This window comes from Colletotrichum spaethianum (assembly GCF_022836535.1).
Source record: "Colletotrichum spaethianum MAFF 239500 DNA, contig33, whole genome shotgun sequence".
In the NCBI taxonomy this organism is placed as follows: Eukaryota; Fungi; Ascomycota; class Sordariomycetes; order Glomerellales; family Glomerellaceae; genus Colletotrichum; species Colletotrichum spaethianum.
In genome coordinates, this window is record NW_026054803.1 from 267,785 (window position 1) to 282,891 (window position 15,107).

At 57.7% G+C, this 15,107-nt stretch overlaps 5 protein-coding genes across 5 annotated transcripts; 2 read left to right on the forward strand and 3 right to left on the reverse strand.

Annotated features, from left to right (window-relative positions):
* Positions 1-2,387: 2,387 nt before the first annotated feature.
* On the forward strand, positions 2,388-3,458 carry ColSpa_10122 (putative GTP cyclohydrolase URC1; the record flags this gene model as incomplete). The annotated part of the gene is made up of 3 exons (XM_049276334.1): positions 2,388-2,722; positions 2,758-3,017; positions 3,079-3,458. 3 exons carry the CDS (start codon positions 2,388-2,390, stop codon positions 3,456-3,458), a joined length of 975 nt encoding a protein of 324 aa, XP_049132291.1.
* A 1,560-nt stretch (positions 3,459-5,018) lies between these two features.
* On the forward strand, positions 5,019-5,691 carry ColSpa_10123 (uncharacterized protein; the record flags this gene model as incomplete). Its single annotated transcript, XM_049276335.1, has 2 exons — positions 5,019-5,421; positions 5,474-5,691. The coding sequence occupies 2 exons, from the start codon at positions 5,019-5,021 to the stop codon at positions 5,689-5,691; spliced, it is 621 nt and encodes a 206-aa protein (XP_049132292.1).
* A 2,196-nt stretch (positions 5,692-7,887) lies between these two features.
* On the reverse strand, positions 7,888-10,224 carry ColSpa_10124 (pumilio domain-containing protein; the record flags this gene model as incomplete). Its single annotated transcript, XM_049276336.1, has 3 exons — positions 7,888-9,203; positions 9,257-10,121; positions 10,165-10,224. The coding sequence occupies 3 exons, from the start codon at positions 10,222-10,224 to the stop codon at positions 7,888-7,890; spliced, it is 2,241 nt and encodes a 746-aa protein (XP_049132293.1).
* Positions 10,225-10,463: 239 nt separating this feature from the next.
* On the reverse strand, positions 10,464-10,786 carry ColSpa_10125 (uncharacterized protein; the record flags this gene model as incomplete). Its single annotated transcript, XM_049276337.1, has 2 exons — positions 10,464-10,496; positions 10,577-10,786. The coding sequence occupies 2 exons, from the start codon at positions 10,784-10,786 to the stop codon at positions 10,464-10,466; spliced, it is 243 nt and encodes an 80-aa protein (XP_049132294.1).
* A 752-nt stretch (positions 10,787-11,538) lies between these two features.
* ColSpa_10126 (uncharacterized protein) lies at positions 11,539-12,412 on the reverse strand (the record flags this gene model as incomplete). Its single annotated transcript, XM_049276338.1, has 2 exons — positions 11,539-11,979; positions 12,233-12,412. 2 exons carry the CDS (start codon positions 12,410-12,412, stop codon positions 11,539-11,541), a joined length of 621 nt encoding a protein of 206 aa, XP_049132295.1.
* Positions 12,413-15,107: the final 2,695 nt, after the last annotated feature.

Consider the following 15,107-nt stretch of genomic DNA (forward strand, 5'->3'; position numbering starts at 1 on the left):
AAGAGAAGCCGAATTCCGAGGGGGACAGGATGATGGATGCAGACGCCAGACGCCAGGCGCACGCCAGAGGCGGCGATGCAACTCGAGACCAAGACGGCGAGGAAGAGATGGGGGACGGAGGCAAGCACCGAGCACACACTCACCCGGCTTGGTGGGCTTGCATTCTGTCACAGGCACAGGAGCACGTGTTGGCTGGCCTGACCTAACGGCCTGGTCGAGGTGTTGAGTTGAACGAAGGAAGGGCAACCTCGAGACCGTTGAACGCTCGCTCTCGTGACGAGAAAGATACGTATCTCGCGGGCGACGCTAACGGCGAGCTTGTGCCTGACACATGGAGGCAGAAACTAAGGTTGATCAGTAGAGTTGTAGTCAGTCTGGGTACCTGCAGGAACCGATGTGGCCCAGAGGATGCAGAATAGTGGGAAATGACCTCAATACGGTGGGAAGAGGGTGGGACGCCATCCCGTCGCTCCGGCAGCTAAGGTAAAATAAAATGTCTTGTCAGGGGGGGGGGGGGGGGGGCTCAACCACCTTAATTGGCCGCATTAAGGTTTAGCACCCTTACCCTCTCCCCCTTCCCCCAAGACAGTGGACGGCGGTAGAGTTAATTTACTTCAGAGCCCCAGAGGAAGGAGGGAACAGACAAGCCTTCGGGGCATTTTTCTGGCACTTTGGGGCAGGAGGGTCATTGCGAGATCGGGGCATTAATCTATCTTGCCGCCGCCTACCTCACTAAGTTTAGTATGACGTGCAGCGAGCACTAACGGGCTTCCTTCAACCTTTGCAGCGACGACATGTCGATATGTCGACTCTCGACTCTCGACTCTGGCGAGACGCCCCTGCAAGCGAGGACCGAGTCCTCTGTTCCAGTTGCGAAGCCGTATTTCCGCTTCGCCATGCCCTTGAGGCCTCCTCAGCGACGGCGCCGGGCCACGCCCAGCGTGACCGTGACATGCAAAACCCTTGGGGTTCAACGTCGCTGGTGGGTCCGAGCGAGCTGGCGCCTTCGGAAGAGCGGCCAGGGGGGGCCACTTGGCGAGATGCCAAAACACGACTCGAGACGAATCTGTCACAGCTCCCGCATCTACCACCTCCTGGTGCAGCCTTTCGCCAAGTTGGCATCCGACTTTTTTTTTTCTTTTTCTTCCGTCCCCTCTTTCTCGACTCTGTTCCCTACCAACCGCTACGTACTGCTCGATTGCTGACCCAGAGACCACTCGCGATCGCTAGTTGCAGCGACGCCCCCCCGGTCGAGTGACTTCAGTCTCCTGTCCTACCCGCAGAGGGAGACACCCCGAGCAGGGTCATCCCAAGCGTTGGCCTTCCCCTGTGGCACACCAAGCTCCTCATCTGCATTGCTGCGGCTCCATTGGCAGCATCATCGGCCCTACATCTCATTCTCGTTCGTGCCTTTCTCCGTCCAGCCTTGGGCGTCCACCGCCATCCGTCATTCATCCGTTCGCCAAACTCCACCCCCCTGGGCTCCTGTTCCTCCCAACCCTGACTCCTGGAGACCCCTGCCACCACTCCCCACCCCATCATGTCTTGGCTTTTTGTTCTTTATTTGCACCAAGCTTGGGATGGCAATGCCGCGGCGGGCCTGTGCTTCGCGTGCTTAATCGGACGCTGCGTCCCCGAGCAACGAACTGTCTCCTCGACGCCCTCTCCCACGCAGCAGGACCCCTGCTCTGTATCCAGCGCCATCCTCCCTACCTCCTGTCCCCTCGCCTCCTACGCTTAGTACAATGAGTGTTGTATGTACCTTCTGCAGTCAGGACCCTCAGGGGGGGCGCCGCTTGGCTGCGCTAGGCTTGGGCAAAAACCGGGGTGCAAAGTGCCCTCCAGACTCTCCTCTCTTCCAAGGACGGGCTGGCGGAAGATTTTCCTCGTCCTGTTTCGTCGAGGTCGACCTTGTGGCCGGGAAGGGGTTGTCCCATGCCATGCCATGCCATGCCCATGTCCTGGACACACCTTCACACACGCTCGCCCACGCTAGTTGTCCAATGGCCCATGACATGGGATAACGAACGGATAATGTAGCAAGGCTCACGCCCCATCATGCTTGCGCGCATGCTTGATTTAAGCACTCCCTCTCCCCCCCATCCTCGACAACAAATAGGTTTCTGTTTCCTTCCCCTCATCTCTTCTTCATCCGCTTCACTCATTCCCTGTGTGACTTTCGTTCTCTTTCGGTTCCGTGTTCTCTACTTCGTCACGAGCAGGCCCTCGCCATTTACGCCATCCAGCAAGTACTAAACCGTTTATTCACTTTCGACTCTCGACAGCCCAGGCTCTAGCAGTCTCGCAACCAAAGCAAATCTTCCGAGAAGAGAAAGAACAATAGAAAAAGAGGAGGCAATCTACCCTAATCGACAACAACCGTCAAGATGAAGTTCTCCGCCGTATTAGCCCTCTCCGCCGCCGCCATGGCCTCGGCCAAGTCGGCCCGCAACAGCTACCCCGTCCGCCGCGATGGTCACAAGGCAGCCGCCGCCGCCGCCGCCGCCGAACCCGCCGGTCTCCCCTTGGGCATGACTGGATTCGGTGTTTCCAACAGCCAGGTTACTGAGGTCATCATCATCTGGGCCAACCCCGGTGCCGGCGCTCCCACGATCAACATCAACCAGCCTGCTGGTGGTGCCGCCGCCCCTCCCGCCGCCGCCCCTCCAGCCGCCGGCACTCCCGCCGCCCCCGCCCCCCCGCTGCGCAGGCCACTCACCAAGTAAGTTGATCGGTCCGTACCTGATGGCGACCAAGCTTGCTGACTCTCTCACTCAAGGTTACCGTTGGTGGCCCCGCTGGCCTCGCCTTCACTCCCGACCAGATCAAGGCCAACGTCGGCGACATGGTTGTCTTCACCTTCATGAGCCAGAACCACACCGCCACCCAGTCCAGCTTCGCGAAGCCCTGCGACCCTCTCGCCGGCGGCATGAACTCTGGCTTCATGGCCAACCCCAACAACTCCGTTAGCCCGCCTCCCCAGGTCGCCATGCAAGTCATGGTTTCCGAGCCTTTGTGTAAGCTGTCCCGCGCACGCCCGCGCCCTCCGTCCGTGCTACTTGACTAACACGCAACCAGGGTTCTACTGCGCCCAGGCCGGCCACTGCGGAAAGGGCATGACTTTCTCCATCAACCCCACCGCCGAGAAGAGCCAGGCCCTCTTCCAGTCCATGGCCATCCAGCAGAAGGGCAACGGCGCCCCCAGCGCCATCACCGGAGGCACTCCCCCCGCTGCTGCGCCTGCCGCTCCCGCCGCCTCTTCCGCTGCCGCCGCCGCCCCTGCCGCTCCCGCCGCGGGCGGTAACGTCCAGCAGGGCACAGGACAGGTCAACGGCGTCGGTGCCTGCGTGTGTGCCGTCACCTGCTCCGCCGGCTCGTTCCCCGCCGTCAACGCGCAAGGCGTTGGCTCCTTTGGCGGCATGGCTGGTTCTCTCCCCATGAACATGATGGAGGCATAAGGGCGAGGCACGAGTCCGTCGAAACACTTTTGCTGTGTGAGACCGCTTTCCCGCCCTCGACCTTAGTACCCCATTATTTCACACATCCGGGAAGAACTACTGTTTTTTACCCACTCCGCTGGGAACGATACCACATATCCGGAGTTGTCACGTTGCACGCCATGGGGAGGCTCTCACGACCTTTTTCTCTTTTTTCTGTTTTTTTTTTTTCATCATGTAGATTTCTCTTTGTTTTGGTTGTGGAGACGAGAAAGCCGTCAAAGGGGGCGGCGGGGGAAGGGAAGAGCGGGAACAGACTACACACATCCACGGCCCCACCTCCGGCCTGGACGGCCTGGGTGGGACGGATGGATAACTACTCTTTTCCTCCCTCGCCCGCCCCTTTTTTCCTCCCCTCGGCCCGGGTCGAGCCCGCCCCCCTCGTCTCTCCGAGGGGAGGTCTGGAAGGGGGGAAGGACGGGAGAAAGGTTTAGGGGATAATTACAAGAGTATGAACTGGTTCGTATTTCCTGGATGGAAAAACACCACCGGTTTTTCGCACCCAATTAATAAGGAATCAAATAAATGGATCATGAACGATCACACGTTCCCGTTTCACCCGCCGTCTCTTTGCCGTCCTGTGAGCCCTTGTGGTGTGTGTGTATGTGTGGATGCCAAATCATTTGCATTGCTGGTCCAACGGGCAGGACGCACCCGAGGGGGCAAGAATAGCAAACCCGGGCGGTTTTCCCAGGGCGCATCCGGGTTTATTCTATTCCAGCGTCGGTCCCTTGGGCGAGCCGGTTTGATCGACCGGTCAGGGTGTCCCGTTGAGCGAAAGGGGGAGAGGGGAGGGGAGGGGAGGGGAGGGGTGGCGCGGATCGCATGGACAAAAGGGGAGCCGGGCACCCGGGCGTCGGCCACGCCGCCATGCGCGCATCCGTCAGCGGCCACGGGCCATGCTTGACGGGCGACGGCGGCCGCTAGGGGCCCCCGCATCGATGCGTCTTCCGTATGCCGTGTCTGGCGTGCAGTTTATTTGGTCGTGGTCGGGGTTGTCAGCCACGGTGCGCGGGCGTCCGTTTTTGCTCCGTCTACGTGGCCAAGGTTCTTTACACGGCGGGATTCACACGCGGGCGGACATGCGGGGGTGGTAGTCGATGCCGGCGCGGCAGAGGACTTGTCAATCTCCGAGCCGCGGCGCCGTCGAGGGAGGGTGTTCCTTGAGCCACGGACGGGCCGGGCTCTCGTTGCCTTTTGACGAGGATTCGCTCTGGGCGACGTCGCGAACCGGCCGGGCGACGGACCAGCCGGGTCCCATATCTGAAGTGAGCAGAGCGAGTGGGTGAACTATAGTAGAGGTCCCAGACGAACCTCTCCCTTCATGACTTTGTGTTTTTTTTTTATAAGAGTGTTTTGTGTACTGTATCTTCATGTCTGATGGTTTCCGACCCAGAAAGCCCCCGCGCCGAATGCACCTTCTCCCCGCCGTCGCTTTGAAAAACTAGCCCTCTGATTTATTGTTCGTTTGCCGTCGTTTGTGGATTTTTTTAAAAATAAAAAAAGTCTTCTTCCGTCTCTATGCCGCCCCCGTGCCCTTCGCCTCGGGGAGACCGCCGCCAGCCGTCCCGAGGCTCGACACCTACCCGCACGCTTACCCATCACACCCACGTCCCTCCAACCCCTGAGGTGAAAGAGCAGAGGTGGCTGCGACACGGGGCTGTGAAGCGCAACAACGTGAGCGATGAGAGAAGCCCGCGGACGCATGGTGTCCGGACCGGGAGGGCCCAGAAGACGAGAGGTGCCGGGGGAGGGAAGTCCCTCCCCCCCGTGCCCTCCGCGCTCGTCTATTTCTTTTTGGAGCCTCCCGCTCCTTCCGCAGCCTTCCTGGCCTCAGCTACGCACGCATCGTCAGCATCTCACGCTCTCATCATCGGGGACGCCCGCCTCATCGGCCCCTCTTCGAAGAACCCGCCTCGCGACAGTGAGCCGATGCCCTCGCGGGTTTAGCCCACGGCTCCACGTCCGCAGGCCAGGACCGGCAGAGAAGCGGGACCCGACGGGCGGTGGACAAAAGGAAGAAAACAAGGGACTCACCGGCAGCCTGCTTCTGCCGCATGATCTCGGCGGCGGACTCCTTGGCGCGCTGCATCTCGGTGCCGCTCATGGTGTTTCCCTTCTTCTACGCGTCCCGATCGGGCGTCAGCATCCGTTCTCACTTCATCTCAAGCAGCTGTGCGCGTTTGCGCCATGAGGACCCGCGCTGCGAAACCGTCTCCCCGCCGTCCCTCGTTCAAAGGGACAAAAAAAGGGGAACACGTTCGTGCCCCCCTTTTCCTCCCTCAAAAGACTCGAGACTTTAATACATCTCATGGCAGCGACGCGAAAACAACGTTGCGTGCTGTACACGGCGCGGGCGGCGGTGGCCTGACACATCACGAAGAGGAAACCCTCCACCCCCCCCCCCCCCCCCCCCCCAAGGGAGACGCGTCGTAAGCCGGGCTGCGGGAAATAAATAAAAATAAAGAATCTCACCTGAGAAGCGGCCTTCTTCTGAGCCGCCTCACGGGCCTTGTCGCGCTGGTTGCCGCGGGTCATTTTTGCTTTTACGTTTTTTTCTCTGGCTTTTGCGGGTCTTCCGGTGGAATCAGGGGGGTTCTCTCAAGTTCAAAAAAAGACGAGGTGCGAGCTCGGGAGACGATTGCGGAAGGCTTCCTTCAATCGCAGGCGTGTGTTGTCGCAGTTAAGCCGGGTTTTTCTGACGGGAAAGGAGAAGGGAGGGGGTATTGAGGAGGAAATAAATGGAAGGGGAAAAAAAAAAAAGGCGTGTATGAAAGGAGGCCTCGACAACTAAAAATTGCGGTCTGGCCTTTTTGCGGCCGGCGACGTCTGCCCAAAGCAAATGAGGCTGTGCCCACCCAACAGTCGCTGGGCCAGCCGCCCGCCGCCGCAGTGTTCTGGAACCTCCCACCCTGGGGGATCGTTCGGTGGGCCAATCACATCACGCCGCTGGGACTCTCGGTCGCTTCACATGCTCCATCCCATCCCAGGCTTCCCCGTCTCACCACGCGCCTGTGTGTTTCTCCCCCAGAGCTGAGTCTATCCAAAGGCTGCCAAATATAGCTACGTGAACACGGTATCATTTCAGTGCTTGTCACACATCACAACTGCATCGGAAATCAGCAAACTTTTTACTCAAGGTCGTTGTCCTGAATAATCTGCCTAGTTACATGCGCGGTCGTTGGGTGCTTGCTGTGGGCGGTTTGCTGATGAGCATCGGCAAATCAGGCCAAAATCCTCCCGTCACATCATCTCCCCTTCCGCCGGCTAAAGAAGAAAAAAGTAACGCCAATCTTCGTCCCTAGAGTTCTCATACACACACAAGAAAGCTTTCTCCATTCTGCAGAAGGCCAATCGAATCTGTTCCAGAAACCCCCTAATATGCGAGAGCCCCATAGTCCCATTGATGAACCTCCAGCCTTGTCTATTGTCCTCCCATTCAGGAAAGCCATGGGGGTTGACTGTCCATACCAGGCGGCCCATGGCGAAGCCAGCAAACGAAGCCAAACCACATACGAGAAAAGAAAGAAAAAAACTGCCCCCAATGCTGTCATGTCCCACCGCTGATCCCTTTGCAATGTGCGTGCAATCAGGCATCTCCAGTGATAACTTGTCGGTCCGCTTGGGGTACATAACTCCCGAGTGGAGAGCCATCACAACGCCGAAAGGGCAATTCGAGAGAGCACTCGGCACACCGGAAAGGCCATAGCTCGTAAGAGAAGAAACCAAACTCTTGCTGAAATCGTCGCGCGTCTCATGACTAGTTTCGTAACTGGCGTATCGTCGAAGGAATTAAGCCAATGTTGTCGTGAGCCTGATCCAATCATCAACCAAGAAAAGCTGATGGTGTCCCTTTCCTGGAGAGCGAGCGTCGAGAAGAGAAAATGAAGTGGAAAAGTGCGGCAAAGACAAATGAAAAGCGAGAAAAGGAAAACGTTCGTCTATGTCGATGTGTCGCATCGAATCAAGTACAAGCCTATTGAAGGCTCCGTCCGATCTGGTGACGGCTGCCGAGAAGCAGAATGCGATTCTTGTGTTTGCGCTGCAAATGCCGAAAGAGGGCACTCAATACGCTGCCCGAATCCATAGTGTACACACAAAGCTGGCCTTGCAACCAGATGCAAGACCGCCGTGCTCGACGGATGAGGAGGTGGGGTGGATTGCGAAGTTGTATGTTGGTTGGAGGATGTTTTTGGTGTTTGCACAGACAGGGAAAGAAAAAGATCGTCAAGTCGTTGCTGCGTTGTCGCCGTGCTGTGTCGAAAAGAAAACCGTTGCGGAAAGCATTATGCCACCCATCATGTTCGTTTGTCGAGTGCCCGCGCCACATTTCGTACCATTAGAAGTGTAACCCCGGGTGCCAAGAACGTCGACAACGCGTCGAATACAATTACAGCCATTGAGCCTCGCCCGCGCCCGCGTCAGCAGGGGCACCTCCGTTGCTGCGCTGCTGGCCGTTGAAGCCAAAATGCGGCATGCGCTGGCTCTGGGGACCAGGAGGAGGCACCGTGACGCTGTTGGCCGCGGGGTAGCTGGCTTGGTTGCCGCGGGGAGCCATTCCGCCGTTGAGACCGCCATTCAGACCATTGCCGAAAGCTCCGCCAGGGGCAACAATGGAGGTGTTGTTGGACATGGCGCGGTTGTGGCCGGAGCGCAGGGGAATCTGGCCCTGGCTGGGGTCCGCGGGTGTGACCTGGCCGCTGGAAGTGGCACTACCACGGCCCTCAAAGGCCTGGATCTTGGCCTGGATGCGTCGACCATAGGGGGTCGAACGGATGGACGGCAAGATGGGGCGGATGGCGTCGACCAGACGGAACTTGCTGTGAGGGGTCGCGTACTCGAGAGCGGTCTGGATGACATAGTTGGCGTACGAGTCGCGGAGGAGTCGCTCAATCTCGCCGGGGGTCAGAAGCTCCTCAACAATCATGTCGCGGGACGGCTCCTGGGAGCAGCGCAGACACTTCTCGATGACGTTGGAGCTGAACTTGTGGCGAGACAGCTGGCCGATGCGGTTCTGGAACATGCGGACGATGGGCTCCGTGAAGGAAGGCTCGTTGAGGTCGATGATGTACTGGACAACGTAATTGCCGAAGGGGTCCTGGACAAGGATCGGAGCATGCTCCGTGATCTTGGCAATCAGCCAGACCTTCTGGTCACCAGAGGCGTGGTCAATGCAGCGCTGGAGGACGCAGCAGCCGTGGCGATGAGTTCCAACGTCGACGCAGTTGGTACCAACAGCATCGAAAATGAACTGCGCATCCTGGGCGCTGAGCTTGTTGAGACACTTCTGAATGACGTGGTTGCCATTGAGGTCCTGGATGAGCTCAACGACCTGGAAGCGAAGAGCGTTGATGATCATCTCGATCTGGGTGGGAGTGGTGACGAACTCAATCATCTTCTGGAGAGCGCGAGTGCCGTGCTGGTTAAGGGCGATGCGAACCATGTCGACGGCAGCGTTCTGGATGAGAACGGTACGCTCGTCGTCGTTGCAGAACTCCAGAAGCTTCTGGCAGAGGTAGTTGCCAAAAGGGTCCGTCATAAGCTCGATGACGTGCTGGTTGGTCTCAAGCCAGATCATGTGGACCTGCTCCGGGTTGCGCTCTTCGAGCTTCTTTTGCAGATAGCGGCAGCCGTGCTGGTCCTTGCAGAGATCGTAGATCTGGCCACCAACGTTCTCAAGAGCAAGGCCGTTGTAGCGGGACATGGCTAAATAATGTTAGCGGCACGGACGCAGAGATGAGGGCTAGTACTCAACATACCTTCATTGTCCATCTGGCGGCGGTGCTGGATGACCCGGGCCTGGCTGTCACGAGGCTGGGGCTGCTGCGGAGTGTAGAGCGAGCCATAGCCAGCGTAGTTCTGAGCAGGGTACATGTTGTTGCCATTGAGATTCATGTTCTGCATGCTCATGGCCAGGAGAGGCACACCGTAGGGGCCAGAGGTAGGCGGGCCGTTGCTGTTGGGCGAGACGTAGCCATTGGGATAGAAGCCGCCGTAGCCGTTGTTGGGGCCAGCGGTAGCAGTGCCACTGGGAGTCTGATTGCCCTGGGACGTGTGAGGGAAGCCCTGGCCAGGCGCGCCGGGACCGAAGGGAGCGGCGTTGGCCTGGAGAGCGGACTGGATGGAGGGGTAAGGTCCAGCCTGCTCGCGTTGACCGCCCATGCTGTTGTCGCTGGACAGCTCACGGCTGTGACGGCCCGCAACGGCGCCGGCAGGAATGCGACCAATGCTAGCATTGTGGTTGTGGAAGTGCTGCTGAGCATGGTTGTTGGTAACCGAGCCGCCGTTGGTGGTCTTGACGGTGGGCACGTCGTTGGCAGAGAAGGAGCTCTGCAGCTTGGGAGGAGTGGCCATCATGTGGTTTCCGGTTGGGGAGACGATGGCGTTCTGGTTGTTGTCCGAGGGGGCGTCTGGGTAGAACTTCAGGTCGAGCGAGTGACGAACAGAAGAACGGTTGCCGATGTCTCCAGAAGAAGCAGCTCCGTTGAGCGAAGACGTGTTGATAGCAGACAAGCTCTGTTGGGTGCGGTGACGGTTAATATTGCCCCAACCGTTGGAAGAAGGCGCGTCAGGAGCGGGCGAAGGAGAGAGGGCAAGATCAAGGGCAGCGGAGGATGCAGAGAGCTATACGACGCAAGCAAATGTCAACACTGGTACAGAGGCTGACAGCTGGATGCGTGGGATTGTGGTCGTCGACAGTTGAAAACTCTTGCAAAACTTTGACCATTGGCGCGGGGGAAGGTGCGAGCGAGGGAATAGTAAACAGACAAGACAATGCGTTTTTCCTCTCTTCTCCACGGCGCCAACAGACAATATTTGGAAATTGAGAGAGCTGAGAGCCAAACGAGAGTGAATGTCCGAGAGAGGTGAATAGGGTAGGTTGGGTAATGCAGTTGCTTGCGGCTCGCACCTTCCCGCCTTCGAGAAGTGATTTGGGACTCAACCTCAGCCCACCAATGAGGAAGCTCATGTGGGCCTCGATGAGTCGATGAAGAACCACTGGCACTTGCTTGCTCATGAATCGGACGGTAGAGATGAAGCTGATGCTGGAGGGGAGGGGTGCAAAAAGGGTGACTTACCATTTGATCGTCGCGGCGAACCAGAGTCGGGAAGTTGTCATCGCCGTTGTTCTGGCCGTACTTGTTCTCGCCAGAAACGTCCTCCTCGCCAAAGAGGAAGCGCGCAGTGCCGGTTTGGTCGAGGTCGGCGCCGTAGAGACCAGTGCGGGAGCGGGTGACTGGCATCGAGTAACGGTTGTAGCTATTATCGGGAGAACCAGAGTCAGCCATTGCTTCAGTTGGGAGCTTGTTTGCTATGGTAAGTATGTTTCACTTCGTGGACAAGTCGCAGGTATGTTTCGAGAAGAAGGAAACGGAAGAAGGCCAGCAGAAAGAAGGCCTTAATAAGGTAGATGGTCAGGAGATCGCTGCGATGTTGAAGACTGGAAGGTCCTTTGAAGGGCAGGCACGCCGGAGTGAATATCGCGTGTTGTAACAAGGAGTTTGAACGGACCAGAAGGTGCGTTGTTGTGAAGCCGGAACAAGCGTGCCAAGTGTTGAAGTGAAAGTCAAAGACTAAATCACGATGCTGTAAGATGGATGCGATGTGTTACGCAGGAGCTTGGTTGAGGTCCAGTTGAGAAAATAAAGTCGGAAGGTCGGAAGTGCCTGTGTACCGGGGAGATCGAAAGGTCAAAGGACTTGACGGTCGAGGTCGACTTTTTTATCGACGGTGGATGGGCCGACCGACGGTCCAAAAGACAGCAGTTGAAGGAAGGAGCCCCATCGAGCTTCAAGAGAAGGAACCTTACACGCCTTCCAGAGCGCCTTCCATCCCATCGCAGTGCTCCCCAAGCTAAGGGCGACCTTAGGGGGCAAGGGATTATGGACTTTGAGACTTTCGTTCTCTCAGCCAGAAACGACGCCTCGGCTACATCGAGGAACCATCTTCACTAACAATCGCCATATCATGATACTCACCCACGATACTCACCCACGACTTGTCCAGAAAGTTTGCGAAATACAGCATAGGGTCACAGCACTTACGCGTTAGAGGACCGATGGCTGGTCGGGTCCTGGCGAACAGCCTCCTCCTTCTCATCCTCGTCGCTGTTTCTGCGGGATCCGGGCACGGATCGGGACGGCATGTGGTCGTCAAAGTTGAAGCGGGACTGCATCATGGTCGACTGGGGCGAGGTGAGCTGCGACCCCGAACGACCGGGGCGGTTGAAGAGGCCGGGAGGCGAGGTCAGGCTCGAGGTCGAGTATCGGTTCGGGCGCGAGAACATGGTGGGGAAGCCAGAGGACTCGTGGTATTCGGGGGGCGTCGTGGGCTCCGACTGGTGACCGTGGCGGAGGTCGTCCTGCATCTTGGCGAGCTCCATCTCCTCGCGACGCTGCGCCTGCTCCAGCTTCTGCATCTCCATCTCGAAACGGCGCCTCTGCTCGCGGAGTCTCTCGTACTCAATCTTCTTCTTCTCAATCTGCGCCGTTTTGTTAGTTGTGTTTTTTCCCTGTCTCTGAGCGTCCCAGCGTGGCATTGCAGAGCCTGCGGACAGCCGTCTGTCGTCGCAAACAAGGTTCGAGGGCAGGACGGCGAAGCACACGTACCAATTGAACTTTGTGCAAGGTCTGCAAGCCAAACGTCAGTCGCATTCTAACAAAGACGCGCGCCATTCAAATTACTGCGCAGCGAGGCGCGTAAGGCATGGCAGCCCAACGAACGGGGAAACATACGTTGTTGTAATCCTGACCGCCGAGGTCAGGGCCGCGCTGGCTGGTTATGGAAGACAATGTTGGTACACGCCCCGAGTCGGTGGTGAAGCGGCGAGGCAGGGCACCTCGTCCGTCATGGGCGGCCTGGACAGGCTGCGGAAGGCGATTGCCGTTCCGCGGAGGTGATACGAGCGTGTTCATCGTGGAATCGTTACGGGGGGGTTGTTGAGATCGGAAGCGCAGCTCGTCCATCATTCGGCTTACTACAACAAGTCGTACACAGCGCAAGGAGCCTAGTGGCGGCGGGTTTCTATAGTACTGCTGGCATCAAGAAAGACCGGCGGTCAGCAACAGGAACACGAGTGAGGTCGGAACAGGAGCAGAGACTGCATCCGAGACGCTGCTGCTATTGGTGGGCTGAGAGCGACGGCCGCGACGACGACGACGAGAAACACGGAATAGAGAGCGAGAGTTTGGTGGTTTGGAAACAAGGAAACCCGGAGGCGGGGTGCTGATTTGGCGAAATCGGGCGGTGCTGTTCCGGGGGGTAACGTAACGTAGCGTAGTGTCCCTCATGGCCCGTCTTCTCCAAATGCGGGCGGTGGTCGGTGAAGCACCGACGAGACAAGGAGAGCAATGGTGGCAGCCCCGGACGCATGGCAGCGGCTAAAGCTAGAGAGCGCAGCGTGAGACTCGAATGTCTCGCCTTGCAACTCTCCTGTCTCCTCGGTGTCCTTGGGTGCGGGCCGAAACCGTCATCGGTGTTGCTTTTCCAGCTTCTGCCGCAAGCACCCCCTACCTCTTCTTCCTTTTTTTCTTCTTTTTTTTTTGCGTGTGTAAATGTCTGGCAACCCAGCTTTGCGGTGTAGGATGGGGTCGGTAGCCGTTGGGCGCGCATTGAAGTTTGGCAGCAAAAAGGTCGACTTGCTGCGTTGGCTGCACAGCGTAGAAAAGGGGGCCGATTATGTTGTTCGCTCTCTCTCTCTCTTTCTCTCTCTGCGTGTTTCTTGTCGCCATGAGGCCAGTTGCTTTGGACCGTCGCAAAGCTCTGCAACCAGTCGATGTGGATGCGGTGCAGCGACCGAGCAGCAGCACACAAAGGACAAAAGAACTGTAAACTTACCTGATTTTCGTTTTGTGTTCTTCCCCGGTCCAGTACAGAGTATACAACTCAGAAGATAGTCTCACACGTCGCGCCCTGGAGAGCCAGGAGCGGCAGGCTGAGAGAGGTTTGGAATACACGGACACACAAGATGGTGTACAGGAAGAGAACTGGGCAAGAGACCGACCAACGTGGGGAGAAACGAGAGAGCAGGTTTGGAGCATAAGAAGGTAATGTAGCGAATTTTAGGTGTGGGAGACAAGTACGGTCGAGTGGGCGTGGCAGGCCAGACGGCGGCCCAAGATACCCCTGCGCCAACGACGGGGGAGCCCAGTTGGACAGGGGGCCACACATCGTAGAGGGGAACCACAGACTGGAACCGCAGCATATCACTCGCTGGCCTGCGCGGCTTTGCAAGTCGGGGTGTTTGGTACCCAAGGGACCTTGCGAGTGTACTTACTCCTGCTCTCTAACTCTGGGAGAGATGAACAGAGAGACACACAAACAGAGACCGCCAGAGCCAACGTGGGCAAAGTACCTTGCGTCGTACTGCGTTAACACACCTGACCCTGTCCTGGCCAGGGTAGCGTCCAGTCTTGGGCGCGCCGTGCCTGGCCAGGTCGGGAGGAGAGTTGCGGGTACTGCGTAAAGTCTGTACTCTGAGTAGGTACACAGTCTGGATGGCGTCAAGCGGTGCCCTGGAACCGCGGTGCATGTGGGTGAAAGCTGGGCTTGGGTACTAGTAGGTGTGGGTGGTGTGCGTCTGGGTGGCCGTTCTGGCCGAGTGAGAGTCTGACACAGCGCAGCGCAGCTATTTGGGCTTGTCATCTTCCCTTTCCCAGTCCTAGAATGGTAAGGGAGCCAGTGGGAGACGAGGGCCGCTGTTCCTGGTAACCCTGTTCAAACCCTCCCGCGCCCAGGAGTAGCGGCAGCTCAAGGACGAGCCCGCGGATGTGGTTGTACTTGATCATCGGTTACTTCTCTGGTATACACATACTCGAGCCTGCCCATGTCAGTTATCGCCCATTGTCATTATAAGCTGTTACTGCAAGTTGTAACGGTGGAACTGCAAAAACGGACGGCATTGTCGTTGAGCGTGGCTTATGCGCTCCGTCAGACGCAGCGTCCTTCTCGATTCGTTTTTCTCGTCTGGCTTCATTACTCTCCTCGTGACATGGAAGGAGCGCGCAATCCAGACAAGTCATTCTCACCCCTCCCTCCTCCACTTGGCTCTTTCTGCCTCTCTCTTGAACACCCCCTCTTCGTCCCCCTCCTATAGTGAGGGGCTGGCGCACTAACAACCATAGGAACCGCCGAGTCTAGCAGGTCGGAGGTCGTCCGTACTAGTCCCAGTCGATTGCCTTGTTCCGTTTTCCTGTCAGGGGCTTCTTCCCCTGGGTGCAGTGCAGAGTGGGTGGTCGGTCCACGGCTCATGCCTGTCAGGCTTGTGCGAGCATTGACTACAACCCGTCGACAACAGTGGCTTTTGTCAGTGCATCAGAAATCTTTGCCTCAGTCTGACAGGAGGCCCGAGATCCCCTTTTTGGAGGGGGCAAAGTCTATTCGTTTCGAGGGTGCTGGGTTGTCATCGCTTTCTCTCAGCTTCGTGCTTGGACTTTGGTCGAATTGGCAATCTACTTAGTAGGGCTTCGATGGTATGGGAATCACCCTGTACGGGGTTCGTTCTTGCGCTGGCTGCAAAAAAGAGCTCCAAAACAAGGACTTGCATGTCTCGTCAAGCGGTGAAGCGGTAGTCTGTGTGGGTTGTCATCATGTATGTAGCCTGTTCATGTC